This window comes from Artemia sp. Qi Xiang Cuo, chromosome 6 (assembly GCF_049724085.1).
Source record: "Artemia sp. Qi Xiang Cuo chromosome 6, ASM4972408v1, whole genome shotgun sequence".
Taxonomy (NCBI): domain Eukaryota; kingdom Metazoa; phylum Arthropoda; class Branchiopoda; order Anostraca; family Artemiidae; genus Artemia; species Artemia sp. Qi Xiang Cuo.
Window position 1 is genome coordinate 59,850,589 of NC_142799.1, and position 14,894 is coordinate 59,865,482.

Consider the following 14,894-nt stretch of genomic DNA (forward strand, 5'->3'; position numbering starts at 1 on the left):
TACTACTATTATTAATATTGCTCCAACTACTACTTCTATTGCAACTATTTGTAATGCTAAGAGCATTAAGATAAAATTTCAAGAAGCATATATACAGGTTATCAAAAAGACATGTCGACTATGTCATGGCAATGGCTAACTATTAAGTTGAGAACTAATACGAGTGCTGTGACTGCTATTACAAGTATACCTAAGAGTATGAAGGTAAACTAAATTACCACACGCCGTCTGTATGCAGGTTGTCAAAAGGGCACATCAGCAATATCTTAGGAAGAGTTTTGTATGTGAAATTAAAACTTACAAGGCTTGTTGTGGGGATTCTTGAACTAACCAAAAGACAATATTTGCATCATAATACTACTGCTTCTACTCCTACAACTACAACTACTACTACTGCTACTAAAGCTAAGACTACTACTATTAATTCTACTGCTACTACTACTACTACTATAACAACTGGTGCTACTACTATTAAAGCTAAGTGTATTAAGGTGAAAATTTTGGGAGTATTGAAACTGTACTGAACTAAGCCGGAACACATTATGCCCAAATAGGTTGTCAAGAGGACGTATCAGTAATGCTTCAGGAACGGTTGATGGTATTAAGTTGAAACTTTCATCGTCTGTTGACGGGGATGTTGAAAAAAAACCAAAGGCACTATGTGCATACTGCTACAAATGCTACTACTGCTACTACAACTAATGCCTACTACACAAGCTAAGGGTATTAAGGTGAAGCTTTCAAGTAATATTTAGGCAATAGTTGAACTAAATAAAAACGAACTATGATCATGCAGAATTTCAAAAGGGCGACAAAGCAATATCATAGTAACGGCTTATATTATTAAGTTAGACCTTTCAAAGGAAGTTTTGGCGGATTTGAACTAGCCAAAAGACACTATATGTATACTTATAATACTACTTCTACACTTACTCTAGCTAATGACACTAATGGCATTAAGTTGAAACTTTTATGGAACGTTTAAGGGGAGTTTCAACTAAATGAAAAACTATATGCACGGAGGCATTAAAAGGGCATATAAGCAATATCATAAGAAGCGCTGCTCTTCATTGCTAGTAATATCATTGATATTTTAAAGGACTTTATTTGATTCAAAATTAAAAGTTCTGGTGCCCTTTTTAAGAGTCAAGAGTGATGGGGGAGGGGGCAATCAGCCCTCCTCTTTAGCCCATAATTTTTCAAACACTTCTAACCAAAATAATAAGACGGTATTTGTTCAGCATAGCTGAACGGTCTAGTAACTGTATCTCTAGGTTATTGGGTGAGTCAATTCCCGCCCTACAGTTATGCATCTTACCCATTATGCTTAAATATTAAATCAAAACGCCCAGTGCATGCTGGTTCCCCATAAGACATCTAAGCAATATCCCAAGAACGACTGAGGGTATTCAAGTCGAAACTTTTGGGGCTACTTCTATAACTACTTCTGCTCTTAAAATTTAATTAAATCAAAATAGTGTAAGTGCCTCCAGGCTGTCAAAGAGCATAGATAAAATTTTGGGGGAATGGTATTAAGCTTTATTTTTCAGGTCAATTAGTGAAGGTATAGAACTAAATTAAACACTACTATAAGTGTCAAGATTTTCAAAAGGGTGTGTGTTGTTAAAATTGTTGAAAAATTTATATCCAACATACAAATAGCAGGCCAAACTATCAATTCTTAAAGAAAAACCCGAAAAAATTTAAACTATTATTTATTTTTCCCTAAAAAAGACTATGTCAATATAGAATGAACAGACATTACTTAAAAGAACTTTTTCCACTAAATAAATTTTTCAAAGAAAAGTAAAGAACTCGATTAAACCAAAAATGAGCAAAATATAATCAAATGATCTACCAAGCGTAAAACTACCATAAATCAGCATCAATAAATAAATAAAACCCAAAACGAACAGAAATTACAATAAATAACCGAGTCAAAATCAAAACGAGTAGAAATTAACATGAGAAGGGCTCACAACTCTTATGCCTTCCCATGGCCAGAACATAGCTCAGCTAATAGAATTATGTGGCTAATAAAATTAGGCGAAATAGTCTTTAGGCCATGCATTATTATGCATCCGGGCAAGAAATAAGCAAATTAAGTAAATTATGAAGTTACCTGACAGTATTCCGTGAGGCTTTCAAGAGCCTGATTAATCAGCAATATGTTCTGCTTGTTTATATATAGTGCAAGGAGGCCAAGGCTACCAGTTGTTGAGCCACAGATACAGTCCAAAAAACTAGAGTCTCTGATACAAGATTGTAGTTGTTTTTACTATTTTGAGTTCTTAAAAAGTTCTATAAGAAAAAAATACAACGAAATGAAATTTAAAGTAAGAAACAGTTAAGTTTAGATCTGTCACAAAGCTGTATTTTCAGAACATTAGTTACAAAATACAAAACAGTCTTTCAGAAAAACCACAAAGAAATGGTTTCGGACGTGATGATAAAAGAGTAAAACAAACAAAATAGAGCAAACAAAAATAAATAAAAGCGTAAAACCATAAAATAAGAATAGATAAAAGTAATATTAAAAGATCAAACGAAAGAAACTAAAGTAAGAGAAAAGAATAAATAAAAATTAAAACAAATAAGATGAGAGTAAATAAAAGTAAGAGTAAAAGATCCAAACAAAAAGTAAACAAAACAATAGCAAACAAAAGTAAATAAAAGAGTAAAACAAACAAAATTGGAGCTAACACAAGTATATAAAAGATTAGAACAAGTAAATAGAGTAGATAATAGTAAGACTAAAAGAGCAATCAAAAGCAAATAAAAGAGTCAAACAAACAAGATAGGAGTAAATAAAAGTAAGAATAAAAGAGCAAACAAAAGAGTAAAACAAAACAAGAGCAAACAAAAGTAAATACAAAGAGCAAAAAAAACAATCAAAATAAGCCAAAAAATTGCCTTTCAGAATTAAGGTTTTTTTGTGTCAGAATTCTATCCAAATGTCACCCCGCATCCAAAAGTAAAAGCAAGTAGGGCACAAACGGTCATAATACTTTATACGAATTTGTTTACTCAAGCTTTACGATAAAGAAAGCAAAAGAAAGGAGATGTTATGCAGAGAATGTAAGAAATTATTTGAAAAAATCTAGACAGTTCAGAAGGGGAGATACAGGCTCAAAGGTTCCCCCTGCGCAGTTTCAGGGCTGAGGATGAATTTTCTAAAACAAGGGTTTCAGTACAAGAACGAGAATTCGAGTGCAAATAATTGTTGAGATGGAGTTTTCTTTAGTTTTACGATTTTAAGGGGACCGGGATTATTTTTTTCTAGCAAACAACTGTAGAAAGGATCCTACAACGACCAAAGAATTTGTTTTAATTAATTTATAAATTGTATTAATAATAATGCAACAAACACACACACACACAAATGGAAAAAAAATAGAGGAAAAAATGCGAATGATTGAAAATTTAGAAATTGTTAGACAAAGAAACAGACAGACAAGTGGCAAATCATAGATGTATACACGCACAGAAACAAAGCCCACACAAACTAATGTACATAGAGACAGAAATTAATCCCCCTTTTATCCCCAAAGTAGACCCCGTGAATCCTCAAGAAATCATGGCGTAATATTCTTAGTAATGTACGAGTTAGTTTACAAGAGCTATACGCCAAAGAAGCACAAAAATGGGGAGGCTGTGCAGAGAATGTAAGGAGCTAAGGGGAAAACCTTGACATCTCAGGAAGAGAGACACAGACTTGAAGGCTCCCCTGCAAAGAGCACAGGGACAAGATCACCAAAACAACAAAAACAAATTATAATAAAGATGGAGTTATCTTTACTTTCATGATTTTAAGAGAGCGTGTTCTTTTTCTTAAAGCAGACAATAAAAGCAAGCGTTAACTAAATCTAAAGCAACTTGGGTGGAGGAGGAGGGGGGGGCAATTGCCCTCCCCTAGTATTGGAAACCAAACTTTTTGGTATTTTAATTGAGAAAATCGAAAAAAAAATCCCTCTCACTATGATTTTCAAAATTAGCTTTGTTTGGTATGTTGATTTGAAAAAGAATATACAAAAAAATTCCTGCCCCACCCCTGCAGTATTACGAGTTTACTCCCCAGGAAACAGAGATGGATGACAAATCACAGATGCATGCACACACACAAAAACAAAGGAGCACATAGATACAGTAATATCCATACGCATGGGGATGGAACCAAATTATTTTAAAGGATGAGTACATACGTCACACAAAATACAAAAATAAATCAAGCAAAATTATGGAAAAAGAGGAAAAAACACGAATAGTTGAAAACTAGGAAAATGTTAAACAAAAATTTTCAGAGAAAGATGGCAAATCATAGATTTATGCTCACATACAAAGACAAAGTAAAGTCGACACACATGAGCGTACGTACACACAAGATCAGATCCATAGGCATACACAAGGATGAGTGCAAACATCTAACAACAAAGAGGAGGAGCTTGAAAATATGAACTTGATATGAAAAGATAAACAGATGAGGATGAGCTTGTGATAATATGCTGAGTAAGCAGAGAAAAACAAATTAACTGTAAGAAAGAGCAAAAATATTCATCCTTGATGATGTCGGTTGGAATTCTTAGAAAGGAGTTGTACAAATCTCAAAATGCTGAATACTGAAAAAATAAAGGAAAAAACTAGCTTTAAGATAACATGCTGAGAAAAATATTAATACTTGAAGAGGCCGGTTAGAATTTTCACAAAGGAGTTGCAAAAATCTTTAAATGCTGAAGGTGCAACAAAGAGATGAAAACAGCTAATATGAAGATTAAGCAAGAGAAAAAAGCTGAGCTCATAATAAACAGGAAAAAAAAATAGCTAGGTTAAAAGGGAAAAAGCATTCATACTTGAAATAATTAATTAGAAAAAAAAAGAGAAAAGGTATTCATACTTGAAGATCTCGGTTGTGATTCTCACAAAGGAGTTGTAGGAATCGCAAAACAGGTTCCATAACATTAATCTTCGGTGGTAATTCGACTACTTGTGTTCCTGAGGAGTCAGAAGGGTCTTCTGCAATAAAAAAATGAGTCAAGAATTAAAAATGGAAAGGGTTGAAAGTGGTTGTTAGAATCCAACATAAAAATTAATTTGAAGATAACAAACTCGATGTTTCAGTCAAGCTTTAAAATTAAAACATCTAACCCTATTGAAGCAGTAGCTAATCAGTTTTTAGGACAACTATAGCAGCTGCTGCAAACAGGGCATCAAGCCCTTTATAACTCTATGGAAGACAATCTAAAATCATTTTACGCACAATATTCAAATTTTAGGACTCCTTCAGACTTGTAAATATTCAAGTTCTGCTGCAGTTGGTCACTCGTTAACGCATCTAAAACGGTACCTTCTAATTCAGAGTAATTTATGTACTTGAACCTTAAGCATTAAAACTTAAACGTCGTTTCAATTTTAGGAATGAATTAACTTTGTTAATTAATTTTACTATAAACTTTATTGACTTTATGATAAATTAGCTTTAGCCTAGTTTATTAGCCTAGTATGAGATGCGTTTGTAGATGCGTTACGATTATTGCAGGTCATTATTTGTAAGGTCACCGTATAATCAGGGAGCTTCTGAAATAAGTCCTGTGTGTAGCAAGTAATCTTCACATTTTGTATCCACTTTGTTTGTGTTTTTACCTGTATTAACACTATAAACTATTTACTCAAGTTAATGAACATCCCTGAAACACTTTACTTCCGGATATAGAGGAGTGCATGTCTTCTTCCTTACTTTTCATGTCATTAAGCGTCTAAAACATGATACAAATCAAAATCGAAAATTTTGAACAAAGGAAATAGATCAGAACTTATTTTGTTTCGAAATCAGGATTTCCCGAAAATTTCCCGAAAAATTATAAGAGATAGAGAAATTTTGCTTCAATCGTCGAAGATATAATATGAATTTTTATCAATCTTCAAATTTATTTGATTTCGAAGCTAAGGCATTTTACTTATAAAGAATATAGAAAATTCGCAGGATAAAAACTTATAAATGGGAAAAGTCAAAGAAAAAATTTATCTATGGAAAATCTTAAGAGGGTAATATCTAGTCATCCACATTGGAAGAAATTTCTACTTTGTATCGGAAATAAGTTACCTTCTGGATATCAAAAAATGGAATGCGTCATGACAACTATGGAAATCATTTCTAAGTGAACCAAGCAATTTTGCATACAAGAAAGTTTATATCGTATTACGAACTTTTCTTACATACCTTGTACAATTTGCGCAGCTAATATTTTTATTACGCTGCACAAATTTGCACAGTTACTAGTACCACAAATTGTGTCACAGTTACTAGTACCACACCTCAAAATAAATTATTCGTTTTTTTTTATCCCCAAATCACCCCATTACCCACAATCGGTCATACAGGTTTTTTTTTAGAAAAAGATTCAAGAAGAAATTTGACAATATTACAAAAATTTTCAACCCTAATGAGACAAATTATTGGCTGCTTTGGCGCAGCAAGATTAATATTTAAAAGTAAAACAGCGACCCTTAATTTGTGCATTGCTAGGATAGAAAAAATTCAATAAGTGATTCAAAGATATTTCCTCTAAAAATATGCAACGATATCCTCAAAATTTGTCATTTGGCCCAAAGAAGTTCGTTTCTTACAAAATCAAAATGATTCCCTACAGGAAATTCTTGGAGGAAATATCAGAGTTTTTAGAGATGCTTAGGAGGAAAAAAGTAAAAAAAAGGGTTTAAAAACCACTATCTTAAACTAAAGAAGAATACACAAAAAATTTGCTGTACCTTTTTTTTTTTTTCATACCCGGCTCCTCGTCAGCTGAAGGGCTAGATCCAGCTCCAGATGTCTTAATCTCTGTTTGAGCTTCTCTCATTTTCCCACAAATGACCTGAAAAAAAAATTAGTAGAAGTTAGCACAGTAAACACAATAAAAGTTAACACAGTAAAAAGATTAGTATATTGTATAACCTTTACTAGGTTACAGCTTCCACTGCAGCAAAAAAAAAAAAAAAAAAAAAAAAAAAAAAAAAAAAAAAAAAACACGATAGACAGTTTATCAGCTGCCAAACCACAAACACAACGACATAAAACCTGGAAAAACAGATGATAAAATCAATTATGCAAAAAGAAAAGAAGAAAAGCTTAACTGCCAAATTCCGAAGCAAAATTACCTAAATTAACGTTATTACAAAATTACACACTCCTTGTTTAGACTATACATACCTAACAAACTATATATATACACCACATACCTCGTTTGAAATAGTTTTTCTGCTTGAATTTTTTTTATGGAAATTAAATAGGAAATTATATATAGACATATAATATACAAATATATGTATAAACAATACACATAATTATAAACATGTAAATTTAAAAAATCTTCAACTTGGGAAAAGATGGCCATACCAGGCTCATTCTAAAGGTATGCCAAGTTCCTTTTGCGTCGCCCCGCCCCCGGCGACCAGGACGAGGGGTACATAGAAGAAGTAGCCTTCTTCAGACCATCTATTTATTTATTACAGACCCTTAGCCACCTGTTGCAAGAAGACGTGCTATATTTAAAACTGAAACAATCAATGCTAAACATCCCTCGACTAGTGTGATTTTATTGTGATTTGTAAAAGTGGAATTTCTCTTTTGTTTTTTATTTATACTCCGTTTTGACATTCATTTTAAATTTTTTGAGTAATAGATCAATAATAACAATAATGCCTTCAAATAATTAAAAATTTCAAACTAGTAAAAGCCATCTAAGTGACCAACGACTTCGAAGCGACAAATTTTTGGCCCACTTTCAGGTCCCCCTCCTCCCTACAACAAGATCATGGATGCATGTTTATTATAACTATAATTATTATTTTTTCCCAGAAAGATCGTATCAAAAAATGGTCCTAAAAGATCGGGAGAGGGCTCATTCAAATTGAAAGCAAAAGTTCTAGAGCGCTTTTTCAGAGACTAAAAAGATTGGAGGGCAATCACGCGGTTTTTCCCAAAGACATCCAATAAAAATTTCAGATAACCATTTGATTAAGCATAGCTGAAAAGTTTAATAGCTATGCCTTTGGGGATGACAAAACCCTCATAGTCCCTGGAGAAAGGGCTATTATACCTGGGGAAAGGATAAGTTACAAAATTTACCCATTGTTAAAATATAATATTTGGGAGAGCCGAGGTCCCCCCCCGGAAAATCCCCCCCTCCCATGGAAAAATCCTCCACACGAAAAACTGAGCAGCCACAGAAAAAGTACAAAATAGGTACCTCAAAATGTCAACCAGGTGTCCTAAGGCGTAGCAAAAGGACCAGATATCAAAATTAGGACAGGACATTTTGGTCTCTCCAACAAGAGCGTCTGTGATCCTTTTGACTGAGAAACATTCTCTGAAAGTTTTAAACCAATCCCACACCCAAGACCAATATAATTCCTTTTTTCATTAAAAAAACGTGCGTAAACGAGGGGATTTGCCCTATTTGTGGCCCTTTCTCCAGAGAAGTGTAGGGGTCATGGGTATCTAAAATCTTTCATCGAATGTCTTGGGAAGGGGCTACAGGGTGCCAGGCAGGAAAAGAGAGTGCGAGAGGGGTTGGTTCCCCTCCAATCCTTTCCAACTCTTAAAAAGGACATGAAAACTTTCGATTTTCAGTCGAATGCGTCCCCTTCAAAATTTCTACGATCATACCTTTCATATGAAGATGCCAGGAAACAAAAGAAAAAAAAGGAATAATAAAGAAAGGAAGGAAAAGGAAAGAAGGACAGGATGGCAAAATATACCGGACATGAATAATACATGGAGGGCATAAGGCTCTTTACTTAAATGTCCACCATTTATAACAGATAAGATTTTTTTTATAAACTTTTAAACTATTAATAGAATCTCCTAATGTTATGAACCGATCATGAGGCCTGAGGGTTATGTTTTGTTCCCGTTTCTAAGGAATATTTTTCCTAACTGTCCTGCACGAAAAACACTGATCTTTTTTTTTCTGCTGCCAATTTCAGTCAATTCTGAGAAACTGGCACACCTTTTCTTGAGCCGTGTTTCTGCTATCGAGTGGAAGGCTCGGTTCGAACAAGCAAGGAGGCGGCTGGCTGCTTTAAATTGAAGTCGGATAAAGTTCTAACAGTGTCAAAGCTGTGGGAAGATTCCCATTGCCCCATTGTCAAACTGCTTTTCAAAAAGGGCAAGAAATACGACCATTTACTATTTCCCGTCAGGGTTGTCAGGGTTTAATTCTGTTGAGTTTGTGATTTTATTTCTGTTTGGGACTGAGGTAGAATTAATTTATGATTATCTCAGTATTTATCAGCAAAATTTGGTTTTAACACCCCTTTTTTGTTCTTCATACAAAACAATTTAATGCCGTTTATGAAAAGAAGGAATTTTCGGGTGATTTTCAATTAATGGAAGTGGCAACCCTGGATGAGAATTCATAAAACATTTCCAGTGCTCCTAAAGTGTAAACTACAAAAACAACGTTCATATATCCCTCGCAAGGCTCTATGTCCGGGAATGCAATGAAAAAGAAAAAGAAGAAGAAAAGGAATAAAAACAAAGACGCTAAAAGGGAAAATGACGAACATTCATACATCACTTATTATCCCCAAAAACAAAGTAAGAGTAAAGCATCATTTTCAATAAACAATACAAAAATACATTTTAAACTTGGTGCAGAGACATCCACCGCAAAGAAGGGGAGGGGGGGGGACTGAAATCAAAAATATTTTGTGATTTTTCTGATGACACCAAACGAGTGACACTTTTTCGCTGACTCCGGAAGAAAAAAAGAACTTTCGAAACAACCCACACATCCCAAGCCTAATAAAAATGTAACACCTTTAAAAATTCCTGAGCAATTTCTGGATTTTGCAGCTTATTGTATATACTCTTTTGTATAACAGGGTTGCCTCCCTCCAACAGAGCTATGCCAAGCTCAATGGCACTCTGAAATATGGCGGTGCTCGTGCCACATTTCATGATGAGCTCAACAACGAGATCTGACGCACCCTGGCTATCTAATGTGCACTGAACATCATGAAGGGTCTTTCCGGCTCTTCGAACCATCATACCTGTAAGTTATTACGAATTAATGGTAAGTTAAAACACACTGGAAAATACTATACTAGAATGTACAAAAATTGCTTGACCTGGAAAAACAATACTGTTGTCCTTTTTTCAAATACAAAGAAAAATTAATTTTTACATCTTTTACTGAAAACAAAACAAGCTAGAGATATTTTTGTTATTAATTGTCTTATAACTTAAATCACTCACAGTTCTACTAGGAGAGGGATAACTTAAAAATATTCATCGAGGCAAATGAAGAAACTACTATATCTTTTTGATACACATTACGCATAATATACCAAAAGGTTACAAAAAAGCAAATAAGTATGCTATTGAAAAAGAATAAAAGTAAAATGTAAACTGGAGGTTTTGTACCCTCTCAGTAAGGCCAAGACCCAATCAGTGACAGTGATATCCAAAATCCTTCTCAGGCAATCATCGTCAGACCCTCAATGCTAGAACATCAGTATCCAGTCAAACTAAATATAAACTGGAGGTTTCTGTAACCTGTCAGACCCTCAATGTCTAATGGGGGGGTTTTAAGTAGAAAGGGATTCTAGTTTTGTTATTTAATAACACCTTCTGATGAAGGAGTCTCAATAAAAATTGTTTGTTCTTATATCAACTGTTTAATTTAATGGAGAAATTAAGTTAAACTCTTAGCTGACGGTTCGCGTGTGGCTTACCTGAGTGGGGGCTGAATTTCTAGAGTGGGGAGCTTAAACTAGGAGTACGTGTAGGGAGCTTATATTAACGACCATACTAAGTCGAAATCAGATTGATGAGTTTCAGTTTCCCTTAGGAACGAGTGGAGCCACAAGGACTAACGAGCTTGAGAAATATTAACACAAGAGAGTAAAATAAAATAGTAATGCATTTATTGTTACTTACATAATAGTCGCAGAGTTCTTGGTTGTATCAACAAAATAACAAATTGCACTGAGACGAAATCACTCAGAGTTTGTACACTACAAAAGTTTATTATAACACAATCATGGTAAAAGACTGATCAAAAAAACTGCTAGAAGACTGGTATAAGACTCCAAACTGAGACTGCTAACAAGACTCACAATGAACTCGCGCAAAATTGTTAAGTCCTAACTATCTATCCTCTGCAATTTTGCCGGGGGTTACGTTTAGGCGTTGCTAAAAGTATATTTTACAATTCCTATTGGTTGAATTATTTGTCCTACATCACTATTGGGCCGGCTTGCACCAATGGGCTACTTGGGTTTAATTAAAGTTTATGACTTTTAAGCTATCACTTTGGAATTTTTCTAACAATTCAAAATTTTACACTGCAACATTTTGCTAGCAGGTGCTGCTTAATTTATGACTTTTAAAATATCACTTTGGAATGTTTTCGAACGATCAAAGTTTTATATTGTAACATTCTCCCAGCAGGGTGTCTCTTGATTTTCAGAAGACTTATAATTTATTTCTGTGAAAATTGGTAAAAGGTAATACGATTTAATTACATTGAGATTGATAGTTTTAAACTTTAGTCTCCAGAACAATGCAATTAGCTTATACAAATATATTTTGCATCTCGAGTGACTATTTTTTTGTATTATAAATTTTACTCTCTTGACAATTTGGTATTTTCGAGCTCTTAAGATTCAAATTACATTATTCGTTGGCTGTCATATAAGATTCGGTCAAAATGATATTTATTGCGTTTATTGGCGACACCTGGGTGGATTTATTTACTGGATTTTCTGTGGGAAAGATTCTTTGTTTAATTAACTACTGTTTGATTACAAGGTATTTTTAAATTGAACGCTTGAATTTGTTTGATCTGTAGGTTACTTGAATTTTCGGTTCATATTCTTGGGTAATGTTACTTTATTGGGGTAACTTTAATTGGGAGATTTTGATGTGTATTTTTTGAGAATTGATCCCATTACATATCATCCATCCCCATTCTTAACGATGTCCTCATCGTTGTGTTATGCTCTCTCTCTACACTTTCAAATTTTGATTTTTTTTTTTCAAAGAATTTATTTTAGTACTAATTACTTGAATTAGTTCTGCTTTGGTAAAATTCATATATCTTTGTTTTATATATCCTGATTGCTCTATTAGACTATATATATATGACAACATTACTTTTAAAGTCCATCACCTACTCACTCGATTTGGCGAAGGGGCCAAAGAGTCTCTAATGACTAACACATAAGGTTATATGATTAGCATAATAATTATTATTTCCTCCACCTAACACTAAGATTACCTTCACCTGATACGTTTATCTTATTACTGAAAATGGTACATATTTGCCTTTTCTAACACTTGACTATACTTCCACCTGACGCTATATAGGTTTAATTATATTATTATTCCTTCACCTAATATTAAACTTCTTTTACCTGATGTTCTAATACTTCTACACGGTTTCAACTAGTTAAGTTCTGTTTTTGTAATTGCTTTTTTACTTAACGCGGTACATGTTTACTACTTCTAATGCTAGTTTATACTTCCACCTGACGTTATATAGGTACGATAGTTATTTGACATCAAAAACATCTAACTACGTCTAAAACATCTAACTACATCTAAATTTTTAACATGCTTGAAATTAAAATAATTTGCAGGAGAAAAAAGTTTGACACATTAATAGATTTTAATTTAATGTCTGATTGCAACACTGGGATAAGGTAGCTTGCACTGGTTTTCATCTGTTTTGTGATAAGCTTTTACAATATTCATTAAAGTTGCTAGTTAGATACATAAGACTTCACACTTACTTCATCATTCTACGTGTCTATAATACTCACATACGTTATCACTCTTACTTTGGGCTTCCATTCAGTTAATTATTAGGTTGGCTAATTGTTTATGGTTTGTCTTCTTGGTGTTTCGTTTTCTGGCACTTGTTCCTTGGGATAAGCGTTTACATTGTTCGTAAGTATGACTATATGCACAAAATTGTCCGTGCATGGTTTGTCATGTCAAATACGAGGGGTTGATGTCATAGGGATTGTTGAAATGTCTATTAGGTACATAACCCTTGGGGAATTGATTACATGAAATGGGTATCTTGATCGCTGAGCTGGGTATCTCTTCTTGACACAGTTTTATCCTCGGGAAAATCTAATACTCGTACAGTCTGTGTTTCCCGTAAATTGTTTCACGTTTAATCCATCTTTCATTTGGACTATGGGCTGTGTTACGACATTTAACGTTAACTATGGCAGGATCAAAACTTGATCTTATGGCCTTGGCTCGACGCATTGTTTTTGATTTCCGGTTAAATGATATACAATCATTGAGGGCACAATCATTAATATGAAGATTAGAACAATAATAACTGGTTGTTTCTCTTCTCCGAACACTTCATTTTGGAAAAAAATTTTATCACGTACAGTCTATATTTCCCATTAATTGATCATGTTTGATTTTTCTTCTCATGGAGGATGGTTAGGTTTTGCGACCTTTAATAATGATTGGATGGCGTCAAAACTTTATTTTTTGATGTTGGTTTAACATGTTATCTCTGATATGTGGCTTAAGATACATGATCCCTGAGGGATTGACCCTAGGTTCATTCCTGGTGTTTTAAACATTAAATCTTAAGGCTGTGCCGTCTGAAGATAGTTATCGACGGTCTCCACGTAGTTTTACGACGTTGCGGTCGAGGTGGTTCTCTAGGTAATTATTAATTCAGATATATATACGTATATGTGGGGTTCTTGGTTTGCCAATATTGCTTGATATAATGATACCTGGTACTAGGATTGGGTGACTTGGAATGTCATCAGGATATTGTCTTCAGGGACTTTCTTGGTGAGTAGTTATCGGCGGTTGACGAATGATGAGAGTAGATGCTACTGGGTTGTATCCGTGTTGCTTGCTGGTACACCAATAATCAATTTGCACTGGTTACTCAGCTTCCTAGAATATAAATACCTGGGCAGAATCATATGCTCTTTATAATTACCCAACTTACAACACATATAGCAATAATATACAATTTAAATAATACCATGCGGGGACTATTTTTGAAATAATAGTCGTGATTAGACATATGAATAATATCAATTTTAGTATGGGTACTGTTAAACTCCACGAGAGAGTAACTAAGGGCAACTCTTATGCTTTTACATGCATGTTGCAGCAATCACTAGGTTACTGTAATATAAGCAAAGTTATTATAGGAAAAATGATTATGTTTACAAAAAATAACACTATAAGATTTTCAAAATTTGGTGATTATATATATACATGTATATATGTGCATTTGGCACATGTTCTATATTCAATGCATTTTTAAATGTTATTCAACACTCATCTACTTTAGCATTTAATTTTCTATTTTACTACTACTTGCGAGGTAGATTACATGGTTTTTATTAGAGGTCTTGATTTACTATAAGTTTTTCAAACCTTTACTGTTTATGCGCGTCCACGCTGCCCAAGAAACATATCTTTGCAGCTGTATGGGCTTGCACAAAAAAATTAAGTGAAAATTTGGGATTGGACATGGCACGAATGAGGACCTCTATTCCCATTCGCTCGATCACGTCCTCCCTCACTTTTTTTCTTAAGGGTTATCAGGGAGTTCTGGGTTTAGGCTTTGCATCTCGCTTGGCTCAATACAGTCATCCTTCGGGTTTTGTCTCCGTGGTCTCATAATTTTTCCATAACTTGAATCAACAAAATCCTCATGGTTAGGGAAATCAATGAGCTCCAGTATCGTAAACGACTAAATATTCCACTTAGAAATGAGCTGAAGACGCTCCACATTGGTTTCTCGTATCTGATAATCTTCGGTCTCCTTGCGAATAGGAGAATTCATATTTCTCATGCATTATGACTATTTTGGGGGTAGTTCCCATGCTTAGGTATG

At 34.1% G+C, this 14,894-nt stretch overlaps 2 protein-coding genes across 2 annotated transcripts in view; both read right to left on the minus strand.

The window, feature by feature from the left end:
- Positions 1–10,042, minus strand: part of LOC148951467 (inositol 1,4,5-trisphosphate receptor-like) — a 97,273-nt gene extending 87,231 nt beyond the window's left edge. The window contains 5 exon segments of the mRNA XM_089091118.1: positions 2,123–2,244; positions 2,247–2,301; positions 4,892–5,010; positions 6,782–6,866; positions 9,815–10,042. Coding sequence (XP_088947244.1) covers positions 2,123–2,244; positions 2,247–2,301; positions 4,892–5,010; positions 6,782–6,866; positions 9,815–10,042 — 609 coding nt within the window.
- LOC148951468 (inositol 1,4,5-trisphosphate receptor-like) overlaps positions 9,915–14,894 on the minus strand; it is a 32,639-nt gene continuing 27,659 nt past the window's right edge. Inside the window, exon 5 of the mRNA XM_089091119.1 lies at positions 9,915–10,047. The gene's annotated coding sequence lies outside the window, so the exon portion shown is untranslated. The remainder of the gene's footprint in view (positions 10,048–14,894) is intronic.